Source organism: Typopeltis vanoorti, chromosome 20 (assembly GCF_054136105.1).
Source record: "Typopeltis vanoorti isolate ZY-2024b chromosome 20, IOZ_Tvanoo_1.0, whole genome shotgun sequence".
Classification (NCBI taxonomy): domain Eukaryota; kingdom Metazoa; phylum Arthropoda; class Arachnida; order Uropygi; family Thelyphonidae; genus Typopeltis; species Typopeltis vanoorti.
In genome coordinates, this window is record NC_143568.1 from 109039655 (window position 1) to 109057880 (window position 18226).

The window sequence follows — 18226 nt, forward strand, 5'->3', positions numbered from 1 at the left end:
CAGAGTATATGTGTTGCAAAGTGGATGGCAGCCAGGAGACAGATCTGGAGCTGGAAAGAAATGTCATCAGGAAGGTCAGTGACTTTAGATACTTAGGTTCAACAATGAAAGAGGATGGTGAGGCTGAGAAGGAAATGGGATGTAGGATGGAGAGAGATGGCTGGAGTGCTATGCAATAAGAGGGTGCTGATCAATCTAAAAGGCAAAATCTACAGGACAGTAGTGAGCCCAGCTATGTGGATGTGCGGTGTGACCAGAAAGGATCATCTGAGAGACCATGTAAGGGGAACGGTGAAAGTTACGAATTTAGGAGCAAAGATACAGGAGGCAAGGTTGAGATGGTTTGGTCATGTGATGAGGAGGGAGGAAGAGTATGTGGGAAGAAGGAAGCACGGGCGGCCAAAGAAGAGATGGAAGGAGATGCTGGAGGAGGACTTGAGGATGAAGAACTTGGAGGTGGCTCCAGCCCAAGACAGGAGGTTGTGGAGGAGATGCACTACAAACAGCGACCCTATTTCAGTGGGAAAAGCTGCAGAAGAAGAAAGCCTAACAGGAGATATCCTGCTGTTGGAGGCTTGGGTGCATTCTGACACCAGTCACGTCTTGATTTTTAAGCTCTGAATATATCTCATCTTCTGGAACAAGGCTATTTCATTATGATATTGCATACTCTTTAATAAAGATCATGTTTCTGTCTTGATTATGATACTGGATATTTGTTAGCCATTACTTGGATGATTAACATATATGCTTTCCAACCAACAAGGCTACATGTTTGAATTCTGAAACATGTATGGCTGTTAGGATCTTAATGTCTCAGGGGCTCACTTTAGTGAGTATGGGCATGGCAAACCCGAGGTACCTGATGCTGGACCATGCTTTACTTCATGTAATATACATCTGTTATATTATCTGTAGATTGGTCCCTCCTCTTCCTCCCTTGCTTCTTTCTTTCTTCCTTCTCTTCTTGCTCCTTCTCCCGAATGCTATTAGAGTATTCGAGGGGAATCTTTCCTATTTTGCTGTGTCATTTTGTCTTGTGCTAACAGGACATTATCAAACACTGTAACATGATCAGGCCATCAAAAAATGTTCATACCGCATCGTCCGTCGCGCAGGTTACCAAGGGATGCGTTCGGGTTTTAGGCAGAGGGACCCGTTCGAAAAATATGTTACAGTCTCCCTTAGACACCACTCCTCAGCACTCTGCTAGAGGAAACTCCATCAATGGGCCCACTACCCATTTGGGGAGGTGTTTAGGGACAGCGCAAAGAAATGGTTCTGCAAAAGGAACGGAAATGGCAACAACAACGGCACCAGACTATGGCTTTAGGCAACTGGAACATCTTCTCTCTGACAGGAAAGGAGTTGGAACTGGTCGAGGAAGCCAAGCGCTACTGGCTAGACTTAGTCGGGCTTTCTTCGACCAAGAGGAGAGGCTCTGGAACTGTCGACATGGATAAGGGGTGGAAGCTCAACTACTCTGGTGTGAGCCCAACAATGTATGCTCAGATGAGTGTGGGGATACTCACAAGCCCCTAGCTGTCAGACTGTGTTGCTGAGTGGATCCCATTGGGGGGGACGGGTATGTGTGTTAAGGCTTCAGATGAAAAACCATGATTTGACTGTGGTGCAAGCCTATGCACCTAATCTGGAGTCAAAATACTCTGCCTTCCCAGAGGAAGTAGATGCTGCTTTTGACAGGGTGGCAGACATGGAATCAGTCCTGCTAATGGGTGACTTCAATGCACATGCTGGAACAGATGACCAGACATGGAGGGGTGTGGTTGGGAGGAACAGCGCCCCTGACCTTAACGCGAATGGGTTGAAATTATTGGACTTCTGCTGTACTAACAGCTTGTCCATAATGAATACCTTCTTCCAGCACCGAGAAGTCCATAAGTATACCTGGTACAGGGATACACTAGAACAAAGGTCTCTGATTGACTTCTTTATAGTCTCAGCAGACCTATTTTCCTCAGTGTTGGACATTCGTGTGAGAAGAGGGACAGAACTGCCAACTGACCACCACCTTGTTATGTGCACTCTTCAGAAACCAGATGCTACCATCAACGCTGGTAGGCCTAAGCAGCTATACCGCATGAAATGGGAGACATTGGAAAATGAGGCTATGAGGAAGAATTTTGCAGATGACATTTCCTCCAGATTCAAAGAGATTCCCAAGCATAATGTAGATGTTGAGGAGGAGTGGAAGCTGTTCAGAACAGCTGTCACTGCCTCTGCACTCTCATGCTGTGGCAGAAAGCAGCTTGGCGTGGCAACAGGCAGTGAGAAAAGGACACCTTGGTGGAACCAAGAAGTCCAAAAAACTGTCCGGGCAAAAAAGGAGTCCTACCTAACATGGCTTAGGGTCAGGTCACTTGACATGCGTTTGCGGTATGCTGAGGCAGTAAAGACAGCAAAGCAGAAGGCTTGGGAATCCTTTGGAGAAAGATTAGACTCATCCCATGCAAATGCAAACAAAGTATTCTGGCAGACCATACGCCGCCTATCGTGCACAGCAAGGGCAATTAAGGCTTCTGATGGTGCACTTTTAACAACCGAGAAGGATATCCTCCACAGACGGAGGGAATACTTGGAGAGCCTTCTTAACCCGGGTGGCCCAGCAGTTGTGGACATCCAAGAGGTGCAGATCAGGGCAATGACTAGTCTCACAGCAGAAGAGGTCCATTTAGCGATAAAATAGCTAAAATCGGGCAAGGCTGCTGGCGATGATGAAATTCGGCCCGAAATGCTAAAAGCCTTAAATCGAGACGGTGTTCTCTGGCTGCTTGGATATCTGGGCGAGCATCAAAGCAATGGCAGATAGGCATAATAATACCAGTCTTCAAGAAGGGAGACTAGAAGGATTGCAGTAACAATTGTGGCATCTCTCTGGTAAGCCTGCCTGGGAAAGTGTGTGCTAAGTGCTTGGAAAGACGGTGTAGGAGCATAGTCGAGTCAAAGTTCCAGGAAGAACAATGTGGCTTTCGTCCTGGTAGAAGCACAACTGACCAAATCTTCACTTTAAGGCAAGTCTTTGAGAAATCTTGGGAATATGCCAAGAATGTCTACACGTTTTGTGGACTTGGAGAAGGCATATGATCGGGTTCCTCGGGATAAGCTTTGGCAAGTAGTACAGGAGTATGGAGTGGATGGCCAACTATTAGCTGCCATCAAGTCCCTGTGTTATGTCGGAAGATATAACATTATTATCGTTTAATATAAGAAATTAATAATCTACCAGAAGTGAACGTTTATATATAATTTTGTAATATAGTATTGTATAATCTTAATTTAGTATTGTGAAATTTCAGTGTACAAAATATATAATAGTTACTTAGTTGGAAATTTTGTATGAACAACCAATCATTTTGTTAGAAAAGAGAAATCAAATACTATATCAAATGTGTACGGCCAACTTCAGTAAGTCTGTTGTGAAGAACTGTGCTTTCCCCCCTACACTGAATGGAAAGTTACGAGAGTTTAGTTAGGTTGCCTCGAGTGGCGCTATGTGCAAGGAGAGACGGATGCATGCGCATTCAACGACAGCGGGAAAGAGAGACAGTTTAAAAGCGAATGCATCACTACTTTCAAGGCTTTTTTTTCTCGGAGATGTTTTCCTGCTGCTGTTCACCTGTGCGATGGATCGTCTGACTGGTAGGAGGGAAGCTTCCACGTGGTTCCTCTAGTTAGTGGAAAGTATAATCTTATGACAAAGGAAACTACCAGTCGGAGATAAAGAAAGCCCAGCAGACTTAATGGTGGAAAACAAGAATGAGGATGTCCATTCGAAATTACAGAGGGAAAGCCAAGGCATTATTTTGATGAAGTAATTCTGAAGTGGCCCAGAGAATTAATACAGTGAATCGGTAAGGTGAACTTTATATTTTCTAATCTGTGAATTTAACTGTGAGGATCTGAAGTGTGTGGAGAAAGACAATCCTAGAACTGTGGCCGAATATAAATGCAAGAAATAATGACATTGTTTCGTATTGTAAAGGAACTATTAATGTTACTCAGATCTTGGAAAAAAGAAAAGAAATGTAAGATTGGATAGGACTATTAAGGAAAGTTTTGATTGATTTCTAGCGTGTTTAAGAGAGAAAGAAAACTAAGCAACTAATCTTTAACTTTGGTATTCTGTGATATATAATTTAGTATTGGTATTCTTAAACGTGAATTTTTAAGTGTTTTATTTAAATATGTGTACAAGAATGAGATAATATGTATGATTGAGAGACTGACTAAGTTCAGATTGAGAGACTGACTAAGTTTATATAAATGACTTGTATGTTTTATTTCGGTGAAATTAAATTGTTCTGTTATTACAATGAAGTTAGTTTTCCTTATGTCTAGAGCTACTGCACTTCTTCATAAAAGTTAAACGAACCTCTTAAAGTCAGGAAATAGTTAAGGATCAGGTCACGATTGCAAAGTTACGAAGTTTTATTCAGAACAGTGAATGCTGACTGGCTTCTAACTCCCTGGTTTTACTTTCAATATATCCATGAACTCAAAGTGGCGCAGCTAAAACAAATAAATTTCTTTGAGTTTAAATAGGGAGATAGAACCAGAGCTGAGACAAAGAAGTTGGCATTCGCAATTTGCATTTCTTTGTCTCACGAGACCTCAGCTTCATTCTTGTCAGAGGTACGGCCATATTGAGAATTAAGAATAGGAATTTTTAAGGGAAAGTCGACACAACACCTGTATGAATGCCCAGAGTTTTGTGTCATTGTGTCATGGTAAACGGCACAAAGTCTGAACCTTTCACAGTCTCCGTTGGCCTCTGCCAAGGATGTGTTCTGTCACCCCTCCTTTTCATAATATTTATGGACTGGATTGATAGGCACAGCCGAGGCAGTGAGTGTGTCAGAATTGGAAGATGTAGCATTGGATGTCTGCTTTTTGCAGATGACCTAGTTCTGCTTAGCTCTTCCACAGATGACCTCCAGCAGACCCTGGATAGGTTTGTAGCTGTTTGTGCAGATGCCGGAATGAAGATCAGTGTGGCCAAAACTGAAACATTTGTGGTCTCAAGACAACCATCCCAGTGCACTCTAAATATAAGTGGAGTTCTAATGAGGCAGGTGGAGAAGTTTAAATAACTTGGCTCCATATTCACGAATGATAGAAAATGGGACGTAGAGCTAGATACTCGAATTGGCTTAGCAAGCCCAATATTGCGGGAGCTTGGCCGTTCAGTAGTATTGAAGCGGGAGTTAAGCCAGAAGGCAAAGCTGGCTATCTTCAATACAGTCTATGTCCCCATCCTTTGTGGTCTCAAGACAACCATCCCAGTGCACTTTAAATGTAAGTGGAGTCCCAATGAGGCAGGTGGAGAAGTTTAAATACCTCGGGTCCATATTCACGAATGATGGAAAATGGGATGTAGAGCTAGATACTCGAATTGGTTTAGCAAGCTCAATATTGCGGGAGCTTGGTTGTTCGGTAGTATTGAAGCGGGAGTTAAGCCAGAAGGCAAAGCTGGCTGTCTTCAATACAGTCTATGTCTCCATCCTCACCTATGGTCATGAGAGTTGGGTAATGACCAAAAGAATGCAGTCATTACCCAACTCCAAGCGGCTGAAATGAGGTTCCTTTGAGGGGTTGTGGGGCTGACAAGACCCGATAGAGCCAGAAGCTCTGCAATTCGGGAAACCCTCAATACTCAACCGCTGCTTCTCCGTGTTGAGAGATCACAGTTACGTTGGTATGGGCACCTGGTCAGAATGCCACGAGAGGCTCCCTCAGCAGGCCCTCTTTGCCAAGCCAGAGGGTGGAAGGCCAAGGACTCGCTGGATAGATTATATCCAAAACCTTGGGTGGACACGTTTGGGAATCCCACCAGAACACCTGAGCTTGGTGGCAGAGGATCGTGACCATTGAAAGTTCCTCTTGCAGCTGCTGCCTCCACAACCCAATTAGGAAAGGTGGGCCTTAAAAATGTATGTATGTATGTATGGCTGTTAGGATCTTAATGTGGAAGATGAATTTCATCCCCAGTATAATACCGTCCTGCTTAAATAGAGGCCTGAAGTGGCTTGAAAAAGTTAGTCTCCAGAGCAGGGTTTCTGGATAATGTTAAAAAATACACACCCAAAGTACCAATAATGTATGTGTGTCCCCAATTGTTCTTTTTTACTCTTCTTTTACTATGGTAAATTTTTGCTGTTTTCATCATGTGTTTAAGTTCAAAAATTGAAAACAAAGATAGTTTATTTATTTGTATTGAATAATAAAACACTAACATGAAATTACTGTATAAGGCAGTGGTTCCCAAACTGTGTGCTGTGGCACTGTGAAATATTTCAATATTTTCACTGAAATGACACTAAGCCAAAATCGTTTTAGAATCGGACGATCAATGTGTTGATGTATTGTGCAAAAATCAATGTGGAACAGGAAATGAGGGTGGCTGTGTCCAGTTTGATTCCAATATTTCAGATGTGCAGTGAATAACAGGCTCACCCATCCTACTAATTATGATTTATTCATTCAAAATATGTATTAATTTCATACTTTTTATATAAATTGTTTGTGAATTTGAAATACATGTTTCATTTATTTTTTAACTTAACCAACCTAACCACACCAACTGCACAATGCAGCTGTTAGGTTCTGACTTTGGATGTCGTGGAAAAAATCCTGATATACTAAGGGCGCCATGAACCAAAAAAGTTTGGGAACCATCGGTATAAGGATGACTATTTTTGTCTTCTTTTATTTTCTAGTTTTAATACAAAACACATAAATTGTATGGAGTAATTACCACACAATTGTCCCCCAGCAGCTGTATTTTGAGCTTATGATTTTTAGTAGCCAATTACTAAAATATTACACAGAACTATCCTTCTCTCTAAAGAAAGCAGTGACTTCCTTTCATGTGCAAATGTTGCTCTTGTGAAAAGTAGATTAAACTGCTAAATATATGCAGCTGTGTTCAGCAAAAGAAAATTTAGGGGTATGGATTTTGATGTTAATTGCTAGGAAATTTAGCTAAAAACAAAGATTGTGAACTTTCATACTGTTTGTGAGCTTATCCACCTAACTGAACTTTACATGTTTACATAATGGTAATTAACATGGGTGTGAAGTGTCCTTGATGTTAATGTAATATTTGGATAATACTATGAAAATAACATGGATATGAACAGTGGTGAGCTAAGGAAAATTTTAACAAAGGGCTTGCATCATCGAGCAAAAAAAAGCCATATTTCACACAAAAACTTTTATTAATTGATTGGCTACCAGAAGGGAGAAGAGTAAAGATAGCGCATGTGCTTATTTTATTTTCAAACTTGGGCGCATTTGTTATAGAGGAATTGAAACAATAATTTCAAATAATCTATACACCGTCGAAGAGACTAATTTTTATAAGGTTACCGCATGAGAGTGTTGCTTTATATGTTTCGAAAAAAAAAAAAAAAAGTAAACAAGAACAAGGGGCTTGCAAATTTGAGAAAAATTTAACAAAGGGCTTGCACGAGCCCCTTATAGCTCAGCACTGGATATGAAGCTTATATATATATATATATATATATATATATATTTGGTATACATTCAAATGGTTATTTGAGTAGTTAAAATAGTGCTGGCTCTATGTAAATAAGGCAGGGACTTTTCTATAATGTTATACCGCATTATTTTTGCAATAGTAGTCTTCAGCAGTGGTGTAGCTAGAGCTTTTGCTGCCCAGGGCGGTTCCTGAGTTTGTCGCCCCTCTCAATACACACCAAAAATACTACAAAAAGTCAAAATGACGTATAGGGAAATAAATTAAAACATCATGATATAAAATTTTTAAAATATTATAAAAAACTTATTTTTGAAGTAAAACTTTAATTTCAACATTATAAAATGTTATTTTTCTTGATTTTCTCTTAGTAAAATCATTGATGACATTGTCAAAGTCTATTTCATAGTAATGTAGGTAATTCTTAATCAATTTTATTTAGAAAAACTCTTCTCACAACTAGCAACACTTACACAAATTGTGAGGAAAATTCTCAGCAGTATTACAATATTTGGAACTGAGTTCTCGAGACCGCATTTTAGAATTAACTGCAAAAGTTCAAAAGTGTTCAAAGTGCTGCCCGGGGTGGACCCCCCCCCCCATCTACACCTCTGGTCTTCAGTATAGTGTACATCTACTGTATTAAAATTCCCTGTTCTATGTAGCTTATTTATTTATTTATGTTGCTATTTGTTATATTTTACATCTACACATGACATGTCTTTAAGAAATAATAATACTTCTTCCTATTCTCCCCTCCCCCACAACACTGAGGGTACATATTATGAATTTGATGATGACTACCTCTTAAAACAGTAAACAAATGGAATTACTATACACATGTACTTTTGCTCATACAAGGTATAAGCAAAAGTACTAATTGGAATAAAGATTAGTATATTATATCTGCTAATACACATACTCAGGTAATTTTTGTCTGTTTTGTAGAAATAAACCTGCAGCACCTTCTTATGAGAATGGCTAACTCACCTTCAAATGAGGACTAGGTAAATGAAGTTCAAACCCAGGTCTTTTAGCTAAAGAACAAATGCTACATCAGTCTCATGACTATGCAACAGAAGTGCTACACAAAAAGATGTGGTAGAGTGGAGATAAATTAAATTGGGTATGAATAAAAATTGTTACTTGCCTTTCCCCTATTTTTCAGAAAAGACCGATACAATCTATATAATCAATATGTATATCTAATATGCTTTGAAAGGTTCAAATTTAATCTTACCATATCATCACCACTATCATCAGATGAGGTATCAAAAATATTTTCTAAATCATGGTAAGTTACAAGAAGATCTTCTTCTCTTGTAAAGCTAGATCCCTGATTACGCATCACAGGTGGAGATGAAACACTGAGCTGCTCTCCAAGAAAATTCTTAAGCATTTCTTGAGACTGGGAAGCTGGCACTGTGTTCTGGGTGGATGGTGGAGGAGGAAGTGGCTGGGAAGAAGGAGGTGGTGGTGGGGGAGGAGGTGGCGGAAGGGGTGGTGGTACAGGTGGTAGTTGAGATGGGGCATCTGGTGTGGATGCCAAGGCATATTCTTTAGACCTTTCTTCTTCCTAGAAATATTTATTTTGCTATATTATAAAACAAGCAAAGAAAAAAAAATCCAAATAAAAATTAATCAAATACGAATCTACACAACAAAAACAAATATTATGAAACAAGAATTATTAGTCAATTGCTTGTGCAAAGTGGAATTCTGTCAGCTAAAATATCCTAGCAAAGCCTGCTAGTTCAAATAAATAAAATAATTTTTGCAGCTTCCTTCAAATCTTCTCAGTTTATGTGGAGCAACTGTCATCTGGAATCTATTTTTAGGTATTCAAGATGACTCGATGGTGTAAAATCAGGTGTGCTATTTTCAGTGTTATTCATCATGTATGGCAGTGATTCTCAATCCACTGAGCTTAACTTCTCCCTTTTGAATATTACAAATTTAATTATTGTTATATCTTAACTACACAAGTGACAAAAAATTAACAAATATATTATATAATATAGTTTAGAAATTTTATGTATTACGTTTTGCGTATTTTTTATTTTCATATTCTATCCTTCTCATCTGTCCCTTTGGATGGGTTAAGTCTCCTTTAAGAAGGGGCTTGTGACGAATTAATGCAGCCGATACGTCACTCCTCTGTAGCATATCCCCTAAGGGCAATACTCATGACTGCAATCCATGTGTGTTCACCGGGCCAGTTTACCTGTTCTAGGGGACAAAAAACCCAAGTTTCCAGGTGAACCCCCCACCCCCACCTCTGCATGAGACTGGCTAACTCACCTTTCATCAGTGACTGGAATCGAACCAAGGTTTTTCCAACCAAAGGGCTCTGCTTAATAAAATTAAAATGCGGTCCCCAGACTCTCAGTGTCTGTTTTGAGCTAATTACTTTTCTGGTAACCAGTATGGCTACAGCCCTTGGTTACACATATTTGCATTAAGTAGCTTACATTATTTTAAACCAGTTACTTATCATAACTATGAAACCATTTGTAATATATTATATATTCTACTTGCATATATGAGAAAACTTTTTATTAGCCATAATAAAATAATAGCCAAAATAAGTGTTAGTACCAACAGAATATGATAGAAATACTTGAATTTTATTTTGTAATATTGTACTGTGCATTGAATTGTATTGTGAAATATTGTCATAATTATACAAGTTGAATAGTATAATATGTATAATTTGTATACGTGATGTGAATAATAATAATCTTCTAATATACTAAGAATTCCATGAATCCACCTAGATTATGGTCTCTGCTTTTTATTTTAAGATTTTAAATATTAATTCATATAGACTGTAAAAACTAGAAAAAAAAAATTATAACAAGGAAATGTGCGAAATATCTTAAAATAAAATATTTAAGGTATAATTTTATATACTCAAATGTTCTTACAATCATAACAAACCAAACACCCCATTTAAAAACCATCTACAAGTAGTGAAAGAAAGTGACATTAAACCTGATATGAAAATTAGAGACATAAAACTCAACTTTACTTCATGAAGATGATGGATGCTATGTTCTTATGGATATGAGAGTTGTGAGAAAAATTATAGGCATGAATAGATGATAAAACCATATCAAAAAGAAAAACAAAAGAGAAAACTTGAGATTATTATCATTTAAGTATGTGTGAGTAGATGTGATCTAGCATGCATAAGTTACTTGAAGGGGAGATAAAGAGTTACTATTGTTTGATGCCAAGATCAAGATTTAAAATAAAAAAAATAATAATAATAAAAAAGAGAGAGAGAGAGAGAGAACAAAATCTAGGTGAATTCATAGAATTATTAGTATCTTAGACGACTGAAAAGCTCATAAAATTAACAGATTTTATATCAGGATTTGATGAGAAATTAATTTTCTTTGCTCTTAATATAGCTGACTCAATTATTTTGTAACAATATACAGCCTCAGAGAGAGAGCATTGTCTCAAGATCCCTCCCCCCACACCAATTCCTGTGGTCCTAAGCGTAATAGAACAAACAACATATTAGCAGTTAATCTGCATGCAAGTAAATGTTAAACCAAGACGGTGTATATAATTTTTTATCATGCTCTTTTTACTAGCATAACAGGCATGCAATACATTTTATACTACTTTTCTAGTATTATAAATACTGATAAGTAAGTAGTAGATAAATAATTAAGACATGAATTCACTTACACTGAAAAGACTATTTTCAGTGCATGCAGTTAAAGAGAAAAAATAAAATAGAATAACATGACTATAATCTTCCATAATCATCATCTTTTTCTATGATTTAGTGATTGCATATTATCCATGTATCTTCCAATTTTTATTATCTTTGTTTTATTTGAATTCATAGTCACATTATAATTTTTGTAGGATTCTTTGTAATTTTGCAAGCTGGTTATTGGAGATTTGATTTGTTGTCTGTAATAATTACATTGTCTGAATATACAGTACATCATGTCTGATTAGTCTACCATTGAATTTTACTGTCTGTTGAGGATAATGCTTCTTTATTGAGTTCTTGAATGAACATGTGGAAAGAACTCATCCATGCATAACTCCTCATTTTATTTCAAGCTTTTTAGTTGCAACCTTTTTGCCATTGTATTCTGATAATAGTTTGAAATGAACTCAGTGTTCAAGGTCTATGTTGTTGTTTTTTTTTGTTAATATTTAAATAGTTTTTTTCCTCTATTGATAGAATTAAATGTATGTTTAAAATCCATGAAACAGCAATAGAAGTCACTCCTCCTTTCTCATGTGATTTCAGCCAGACTATGAAGAGAAAAGATATGGTCAATTGTTGACCTATGTTTTCTCAAGTCAGCTTGTTCTTTTTTCTATTAGCTGTTCATAAATGTTATTTAGATGATTCTGTATTATTTTTACAAAGATTTTATAGCAGTGGCAAAGTGAAATGAATATTACTGAAAACTATAGTTAGTTGTTTAATTAGATTAGGTCCACCATTGTTATAGAGATCGTTGGGTAGTTCATCAATTCCAGATGCTTTTGATGATTTCATTTGGTTAAGTGAAAGGAATACTTCTTCCTCTAGGATTATGGGTGCTGTATCTTTCTCACTGGTGGGTGGTATGTATGGTGAAAGTTTTCTCCTTTAAAGATATTAAGAAAGTCATTGTACCATACGTGTTCTATTTCTCTAATATTTCCAGTTACCTTATTATGAGATGTGTTGTTAATGCAAGGACTATTAAGGATTTTAAGATCCGGTACGATAAATATGTTGTCAGTTGAATGAACCTCCCATGATGAGTCTACCGACTCCATGGAGGGTGCAATAATAATATGTTTTGTATATTCTGTCAATTTCCATTTGTAGCTGTTGATAAAAATCCATATAATTTTCTTCTAGTTAGGAAGAATTAGGTGTATATATTTCTATTATTTTAATAAAAGTCTTTCTTTCTTTTAAATGCTTGTAGTCTAATGGCTATGATTCTGGATGATATGGGTTTAACTTCTACAATATTGTGGGAAAGCATCTATGGACTGTGACAACTACTATAGCTCTGTGTGCCTGAATAATGTTTCAGATTTATATGGTCTTATCCAGTCCAGTGTTTTTCAGAAAGACCCACAACACTCTATTTAAATCTCTTCAGCATTTCTCCATCAAACACATCTCTTTCCAGGTGTCCAGATGTTTACAGTGAATATATAGTGAATGGATTTCGCTTTTCACTAACCACATAAATTTTTAACCATATCTCTGTGGCATAAGATTCAGTATGTCAGCTTTCCCATACACATACTATTATTGACACTTCTTTTAGCAGTATAATTCATGTGGGTTTGAGGCAGATGAATTTAATGTAGCCAGCCTACAATTCATTCCTCTGCTACTTTTGCCTACTTAGATAAGACAGACTCCCACTATAGTGAAGAAAGTTCAGTAAGACAGGAAGGATATACCCCTAGCCCTCGAATACTTTAACAGCATTGGGAGGAGCAAGATAAAAAAGAAAGGAACCAGAAAGAAGAGGAGGGACCATTCCACAGATAATATTACAGAAGTACATTATGAGAATAAGGACTGGTCCAACATAGGGTACCTCAGGTTTGCCACTCCCGTGTTCACTAGAAATGAGCTCCTGATGTTATAATATATGACATTAAATGCAGGAGAAGAGCTCAAACCGAAATTATTAGAATTCAAGGATATGACACTGAAATTATTATCAAATCACAAATTATTTAGTAGTCATATGGGGGTACTGAATAGGATAACTTCTCAAAACTGGGAGTTTTAGGCAATTGATTCTATTTAGGTTTGGTTGATGAATGCGAGCTTCAGGGCATTCTTTATACAGTCTTTTAATTAGAAAATAGCTTTGGTGTATCACTTTAGTATTACCGATCAAGCCTGTCTAGTAAGTTATGGTAAGACTGGATCTTTCTCAGGACTCTCATATCTGCAGTCTCTAATTTTTGGTCAAGTGTTTTACTCCTGACTTAGCTCTCAGATCCATAAGTTAAAACTGGTTTGAACACTGTCTTGTATACAGATAATTTAGTGTTCTGGCTACTTTCTCTCATGTTCCATATGAATTTATTCAATTGACTTCCTACCATACCAGCTTTGTTGATTCTGTTGTCTATTTCCGTATTTAATTTACCATCTTCACTAAAAATTGTGCCTAACTAGCTGAAATGTTTTACTTGTTCCACAGGTTCTCCATTCACAACACAGTTGACATTTTCAATGATTCTGCCTATTTTCATTGCCTTTGTCTTTTTATGGGGTGATTAAGGGTCAAAGCTGTATAACTGAGAGGAGACCTCCACATAGTCTTTAAAGGAATGCGGAGAACCGACCAGGGCTTTTGACCTAATGTCCAATCCTCACCGTCGAGGATGGGCTGGCAATTTGGGATTTAGCCGACCAAATTGTATTCTTATTGGTTAAACCAAAATATAGAATGATGGTACAACATGACAAAATTTCATGCCGGCTGGGTCTTCGCCCGGTTAAACAAGGCCCCCATTGTTTTCGCCAGGGAACCAGGGCGAACAGCAAAAAGTCAGCTACTGGAACAAATCTGAAAATAAATCCCAACTCAACATCACCAGAGTTAAAGATCGGTACTATCAACGTAAGAAGCCTGAATGGCAAAGAAATGGAGCTAGCTGAGGAATTAGATAAGTACCAGATCGACATAATAGGGGTGACTGAAACAAAAAAGACCAAAACTGGTGAGATCTTTCTGAGCAATAAATACAAAATGTTATATTCAGGCAATGACAATCAAGGAAAAGAAGGAGTAGCCATAGTATTCAACACAAAATACGAGGCTAATCTTCTTGAATGGCAGGCAGTCTCAAGTAGAGTAACGTGGGCAAATATGAGAATGGGGAACTGGACAATGAGACTTATTTGTGCTTATGATCCCACAGAAGATTCTACTAAGGTAGAAGTGGAGGAATTTTTTGAGGCTTTAGAAAAAGCAACTGACACAATGAAAAATGAAAAGTTGGTCCTTGTTGGGGATCTAAATAGCAGAGTAGGAAATGATTGTGAGACATACAAAAATATTTTGGGAAAATTTAAAGAAAAGAGCAAAGCTAATAATAATGGCAAATATCCGTTGGATTTCTGCTCAGGACATGGACTGGTTATTACTAACACCATGTTACAACATAAAAATATGCACAAATTCACATGGAGAGAAGAAGCTAGGAATAAGAAAAGTCTCATTGACTATGTTATTATTGATAGTGATGTTTTCTCCCTGGTGCAAGACACCAGAGTGTACAGAGGATTTGAAATTGGAAGTGATCACTATTTAGTCTTGAGCAGGATAAAATTGAATTTCATATTGAAAAGAACAACATGTAAGAAAGTTTTGAAGCGAATAAAAATTGAGCAGCTCTCAGATGTGAACTGTAGACTAAAATACACAAAGATTATTGAAGAAAAAATGAAAGAGTTTGACAACAGGAATCAAACCTTGGAGATTCAGAAGATTTGCAAACTCTGAAGAAAACATTGATTGATTCTGCCAGAGAGGCATGTGGTGAGGTTGTCTGTAAGGATAAAAAAATCAGAACTCCCTGGTGGACACAGGAAGTTAAAGAGGCAGTGAAGGAAAAGAAGAAAGCATACCAAAAGTTCCTGTCAAATAAGTCAGCTTGTGCTCTTAGAGAATATAGAGACAAATGCAAGAATGCTAAACACTGTGTAAAACTAGCTAAACAAAAGTCATGGGAGGACTTTGGCAAGAATATAGAAAATAAATATCAAGAAGGTGGCAAAATATTCTGGAGGTTGTTGAAGAAGCTTAAGAATGGAGGAAAGAGTGCTGTAAAAGGAATTAGAGATGATAAAGGTAACATGAAAACGGGAGAAAAAGATATCCTTGAAGTATGGAGTAATTACTTTGAAAAACTGCTAAATGAAACAAGCAGTGATGACAGCACAGTGGTAAAAAACAGTCAGGAATACATATCCATACTTGAAGTAGAAAAAGCCATCAAAGGCTTGAAATGTGGAAAGGCAGCAGGAGTAGATGATATTCGACCAGAAATGCTGAAGTATGGTGGTATAAGAGTTTTACAGTGGCTGCACTGCATAGTTCAGAAAGCCTGGACAGAGGGACGAATTCCCGATGATTGGAGCAGAGCTCTCATAGTACCCATATATAAAAAGGGAAATAACACTGAATGTGAGAATTACAGAGGTATTTCCCTACTGAGCGTTCCTGGCAAGATCTATGAAAGTATACTTGAGAAATGGTTGAGAAGAATTGTGGAAGAAAAGCTTGGTGAAGAACAAGCTGGATTCAGGCCAAATAGAGGCTGTCAGGATCAGATCTTCACTTTACGACAAATAGTCGAGAAAGCATGGGAATATAACAAAGATCTGTATTTAAGTTTTGTCAATCTGGATAAGGCATATGACAAGGTGCGAAGAGAGAAGCTATTCAATACGCTGCAGTTATATGGTGTCAATGGGGCATTATATCAAGCAATAGTTAGTCTTTATTTGAGTTGTAAGTCAGCAGTTAGAATTGAAGGAAGTACAGGAAGATGGTTTAATGTTAAATCTGGTGTGAGACAAGGATGTACATTATCCCCTCTGTTATTCATTATCTATATGGATCACATTATGAAGGAAAGTGGTATTAAACATGATATCAAAATTGGAGATTTTAATGTCAGCTCTTTGCTTTATGCGGATGATGTTATACTTCTAAATAAATCTGCTACAAGTCTGCAAGATTCTCTGACTAAATTGAATAGCTGATGTAATAGATATGGTATGAAGGTCAGAAATAAAAAGACAAAGACGATGAAAATAGGCAGAATCATTGAAAATGTCAACTGTGTTGTGAATGGAGAACCTGTGGAACAAGTAAAACATTTCAGCTATTTAGGCACGATTTTTACTGAAGATGGTAAATTAAATATAGAAATAGACAACAGAATCAGCAAAGCTGGTATGGTGGGAAGTCAATTGAATAAATTCATATGGAATAAGAGAGAAATTAGTCGGAACACTAAATTAGCTGTATACAAGACAGTGTTCAAACCAGTTTTAACTTATGGATCTGAGAGCTGGGTCAGAAGTAAAACACTTGACCAAAGACTAGAGACCACAGATATGAGAGTCCTGAGAAAGATTATAGGCGTGAACAGATGGCATCAATGGCAATATCATATTAAAAACAAGGATGTTAGGAAAATACTTAACATTGTCAGCATCCAGGAATGCGTTAGCAGAGGTAATCTCAGGTGGTATGGTCACTTAAACAGAATGGGCGAAGAAAGATTAGCAAAACAAGTGTTCTCTGCCAGGTTGGCAGCAAAACGACCCAGAGGAAGACCAAGATATAGGTGGACTGATACGGTACAAAGTGCTTTAGATGATAGAAATATAAGATCTGATAATGTTGGAGTCTTGACAAGTAACAGACTGATTTGGAAGAAAATTGTAGATAGGAAATTAATAATAATATAATTTTTTTCATGTAGTACTATCATATCCTGTACACCCCTTGAGGGTACATGGCAGGAATTTGATGATGATGATTGTCTTTTTATTGCTGACTTTCATACCAAATCTATTACAACAGTTATTCAATTTAGTCAGGGAATCTTGCAGACTTGTAGCAGATTTATTTAGAAGTATAACATTGTTCACATAAAGCAACGAGCTATTAACATCTCCAATTTTGATATCAGGTTTAATACCACTTTCCTTCATAATGTGATCCATATAGATAATGAATAACAGAGGGGATAATGTACATCCTTGTCTCACACCAGATTTAACGTTAAACCATTAAATTCATGAATAAAACCAAGAGGCAAAGAATTGTCAATATATTTACGAATTTTTTGTTTGAACATGAGTATAGTGTGTGGAAAAGCTTATGTGTTCGTCGTACATGTTGACTGGTTTAACGGTATAGATGAGAACACAGATTGATAAGAAAATAATAATTTATTGACATAATTGCTAATATTTTGCTGGTATTCTATCCAGGCATCTTCAGGGCACACAAATTGTAGAATGTTGCACGCTACAATTGCTCATACTAGTCCCACTGTTATACCAGATTGTGGTTGCCTCACTACTGTAACAAACTTTGTTTGTGTGCTCTGAAGATGCTAGATAGAACATCAGCAAAATATTAGCAATTAAGTAAATAAATATTATTTTCTTATTGATCTGCGTTCTCATCTATACTGTTAAAATCCAATCAACATGATTGTAGTGTTCCCTTTCACTCACATTTTTGTTTTAGCAATTGCAATCCATTGTTATTAACCCTATGTAAAATAAAAATAGTAAATATTTTACGATCACAATAGGCACGTGGTTTTTGTGAGAAACTTACTAGTTATTTGTCTTGATAAAGAATCATACAGAGCACAGTAATACACCACCTTTATAGCTTGCAGTCACAAACTAGGGATGCTCTTTATTTTCTCCAACTATAAAATATTTGGAATAATATAGTTTCTAACAATATTAAAGTTAGATTTAATCTTTATGACTACCTTATCATCACTTACATTCATCTGTAGCAGAACCAGATCCCAACAACTGGTCTTGCCATTATACTACAGTGCTCAGAGATGGATCCTATCTATCCTTTTCTAGTGTATATTTTCCATTTCATCTAACACTTTTAGTGCAGACCATCAGGAGTGTACCAGATGCAGTTT

At 37.1% G+C, this 18226-nt stretch overlaps 1 protein-coding gene across 1 annotated transcript in view; it reads right to left on the reverse strand.

The window, feature by feature from the left end:
- LOC150095783 (mediator of RNA polymerase II transcription subunit 13-like) overlaps window positions 1-18226 on the reverse strand; it is a 237279-nt gene that overhangs the window by 75274 nt on the left and 143779 nt on the right. The window contains exon 11 of the mRNA XM_090409956.1: window positions 8760-9095. Coding sequence (XP_090266082.1) covers window positions 8760-9095 — 336 coding nt within the window. The remainder of the gene's footprint in view (window positions 1-8759; window positions 9096-18226) is intronic.